Raw genomic sequence first — 3,796 nt, 5'->3', positions numbered from 1 at the left:
ATCCTGAAAATTTCTCAATAACAGATGTAAAGAGGAAATGTCAAAGGGGAAACGCAAAAAAAGATGCTTGGGTGGGAATTAATCTCTTCTATGCTCTCGCTGCTGCCGTAGAACGTTTAGTTGCCCGCCTGATGATCCATTCAAGCCGTAGTGCGTTCAGGAGTTCACTGTCGCCTTCTGCGAGCTTCGCTGTCGGGAACAGCCATCCTGGAGTAAGCCAAGTACTTGATCTGCACGAGGCTTTGAATTTTGATGTCGTTGTCTTTTTTCAGAGAGCAAAGAAGCAGTGATCTTAAATCAGCCTCTCGGATACTGAGAGGAACAAAGGACTCTCGATGTTAAGGTTGGTGGGATAACTAACAATTTCTCGTTGTTTATCTTTCTCCTAACAGATTTACACGGATTGGGCTAATCACTATCTAGCCAAATCTGGTCACAAGAGATTGATAAAGGATCTGCAGCAAGATGTGACCGATGGAGTCTTACTAGCTGAAATAATCCAGGTTGTAGGTGAGTGACTTCCTTTTTTTTGTACCAGGTATCCACCAACTCACTCAGAAATTCACTGTCTTTGTCTGCTACCTAAGCACGGGGCGGGGGGGAAACTCCATCAAACCGCATGGAATTATGTAGAAATTTTCCTTCAGAGACTTTCTAATTAATTTGATAAAGTCTTGTCTTAAAGCATAGTGGAAAGCTATTTGATGTTGCTGGTAAGATCTCCTGACACAGCAATATTGCCCCACACAGCTGAATGTTAACAAAGTGACTGATGAGGGGTTTTTTTTCCTGCCAGGGTGCTGTTAGCTTTCACTGTCTCTCCTTCTGATACCTTTGGGGGATGGAATGTAATTCACAGTGATGCTGGCCTGCTGTGTTGAACCTCCTGCCTCCCGCTGGGTTTGGGAAAATTCATATATGCAGCTAGGAAAGGAGAAGGGGTATAATTTTTATGGGGCAGAAAAAAGAAATCTTTCATAATGAGGTTTCAAATGAGACAAATAACTTATCATTAGGACAAATCTCAAATAGAGGCTCAGTTCTACAAAGCCTTTAGGTCCCTCATTTTCAACTAATATTCATAGATAATGAAGGTTCTGAGCAATTTTCTCCATTGGCCCCATTTAAAGCTACATCTTGTCCCTGTTCCCTTGGGCCTGGATCCTTCATTAGTTCCTTCAGAGGCTCATCCATCTGGTAGAGGGGATGGTTGGGATACCACAGAACACATGCATGGGCCAACGGAGATTGATGGGATGAGAAAGCTTGCTAATGGGAATTAGGACAACTATTGTTAGAAGCAAACTGACAGATTTGAGATGCAAATTAAGCCAACAGCAGTGAAGAAGCAAGACATCAGTGCATGCATATTTATATGGGTTTGAGATGCCGTAAACAAGCTAGTTCCTTGATTTAAGGTACAAATCTGCCAGCCCTGGTCTTGGATCATTCCAGAGACTCCACTAGAGCTGCGCTGGAGTGCACCAGAAAAGATTTTGTATTGTAGAGCAATGTTGTATATCTCAGCAGCTTTCTACAGACCTGCCAGGCAGCTGCAGGTGTGCAAGCACAGGCCAGGAGCTGATCGTGTGTTGACGGGTACTCCCTATGCTGCACACCACTTCATCCTGTATCGCCTTGAGTAGGGAGAGCTTGTGGAAACCCCGGAGCAGTTAGGTGTTGGTTCCCTTTGTGCCTGTCTCGCTACTCTGCATTGACTCTGCTGTAGGGAACCTCTGTGTGAGAGCACGTGTGTAGGGACACCACCATCAAACGTGGACCCACTTGTACCAAAGATTGAAATGCAGCTGTCTGCCCTGTGAAAACTCTCATGAAATTGAAATTACTCCCTCTAAGAGACACAGGAATAATACTGCTTTCTGTATTTTGCTTTGATTCACCACTTTGTTGGGCCATTCTTGGAGCTGCCTTTTGGCTGATGATTTAAGATTAGGGCTGCAAGCATTCGAAACTTAGCAGGGTTTCATTTTCAGAGAACGTTTTCCATGTGACAAAAAGTTCCTCTTTAAATGTTCTCGGTTTAATCCTCCAAATTAGAGTGGAGAAAGTCACTTGTATCTGTGTGTGTGGCCTTAGGCACACTGCATCTCATTGTCACAAAGATGGTGATAACTTTCACACCTAGAAGCAGCTTTAACTGCAGCCTGCAAAACAGAAGCGTTTTTTCCTAGCACGCGAGGCTGCTACTAAGAAAGCTTCTATGTGCAGTGCAGGAGAGGTTTATCTTTTTATGTTATGGTGAGCTGCGTGTCAAAACAGCCGTGAAGATCCTTCCTTCTCCTTGTGATGTGCCTGGAGTATCCGAAGTCATCAAAACTGGTTCAGGGTTAATTATTAGAGATACGAATTTTCTTGTGTTCACCGCCTGAGATTTATATCACAGGTACTGAATCTTGCTTCATATCCAAAGCTGGAAGAAGAATGAAGGTGATTATTATTTTTTTTTTCTAATTAATGAAGACTCCATAAGAGTTAATGATTATACAGAGGCAGTGATTGCAATCCTTTCTGCTTTCCTTTTTGAAGTGAAATAGCTGCCTATTTAGAAAAGAAAATGTACTAATAGCATCCAAACAAGAAGCCAATCTAAAAAGACAGGCAAGCAAACGTCACTGCATTTGACTTCAGAGGAGATACTCTGCAGACTTCAAAACTGCTAATGTCGTAAGAGCACTCTCTGATGACAGGTTTTTCCATTTGCAAGTCAATTAAAGTGCATTCTTTATTTCAGCCCAAAAATTGTGAGTCTGTGAAAGAACTCGTAAGTAATACATGCCTTAGTAATGCCATGTAAGCGTAGCAGCTCTGTATAAATTTTTGAGTGCAGAGTGCAGGATCTGTGCGTGCTCTGAAATGATATATATCTCAGGGTGTCAGCTGCACGTCATGGTGTTACCTCATCCTCTTTCTTTCCAATCATCCCCACAAGAGAGGTGAATTACCTCGTACCCGCTGCAAGCAGTGTTTGTTGGAGCTGGGTGGAAGGGTCCAAGATAGGGTCCAGCTTATGGCCGAGGAATGGGAGCATCAAAACAGTCACCTGGTGAATCAGGAATTCCTGCAAAGTGCCAAATATGTCTGTGGGCCACTTCGATGCATCTCCCCAGCCTAGGTTGAGTCCTCTGAGGTCTTGCCCTGCTGGGTTCAGTAGAGAGGTATGAGTTAAAGTGCAGCCCAGCTGCCAGTGTGCCCCACCACCAGCTTTTCTGGTTGCTCTCTATTCCACCTGCTTTTCACAGCGCTTGCACCAGCAGGGGAGGGATGATAATTGCATTAATCTAGTGAAAGGGGTAATCAAGAGCCATAGGTGAGCTGGGAGTCAATTAGAAGGTGAAAAGGTGGAGTATAAAACTGCCGGAGGGGAGCAGAAACAGCACCCAATGGACCAGGTAAATCGGAGCAGAAACTCCAGTGCTTGTGACTCTTCTGATTCCCACCAGCTATTTCTGGTCATTACACCCTGGATCGCCTGTGGCAGAGAAGGCCAACAGCACTTCTCTTGCAGCAGAATCCTGGTTACCACCAGTTCAGGCAGTTCCAAGTAGGTGAGTTGAGGCAGTTTGTGTACAAGAGCTTAAAAAGAGCCAGGTCCTAAGCTCCATGGTTTGCTAACACTGGGTTTAAATACCCCGTGTAACATCGGAGAAGTTCTAGATGACATGGGGAAAAACTAATTTTTTGTTAAGGAAAATAAACGGATAAAAGGTCATTTCTGTATGGTGTAAAATTCAGGTTTTAAGGTAAGGTCGATGGGAGGCAGTCTGTTCGGTTCAGC

General features: G+C 44.0%; 1 protein-coding gene across 1 annotated transcript in view; it reads left to right on the top strand.

Moving 5' to 3' along the window:
- Nucleotides 1-252: 252 nt before the first annotated feature.
- The window catches only part of LOC104493123 (neuron navigator 2-like), a 52,492-nt gene continuing 48,948 nt past the window's right edge, over nt 253-3,796 (top strand). The window contains exons 1-2 of the mRNA XM_010135752.1: nt 253-300; nt 393-510. Coding sequence (XP_010134054.1) covers nt 253-300; nt 393-510 — 166 coding nt within the window. The remainder of the gene's footprint in view (nt 301-392; nt 511-3,796) is intronic.

Source organism: Buceros rhinoceros, unplaced genomic scaffold (assembly GCF_000710305.1).
Source record: "Buceros rhinoceros silvestris isolate BGI_N320 unplaced genomic scaffold, ASM71030v1 scaffold475, whole genome shotgun sequence".
Classification (NCBI taxonomy): Eukaryota; Metazoa; Chordata; class Aves; order Bucerotiformes; family Bucerotidae; genus Buceros; species Buceros rhinoceros.
The sequence above is the reverse complement of the archived record's forward strand: the minus strand, read 5'-3'. Positions and strand labels throughout refer to the sequence as shown.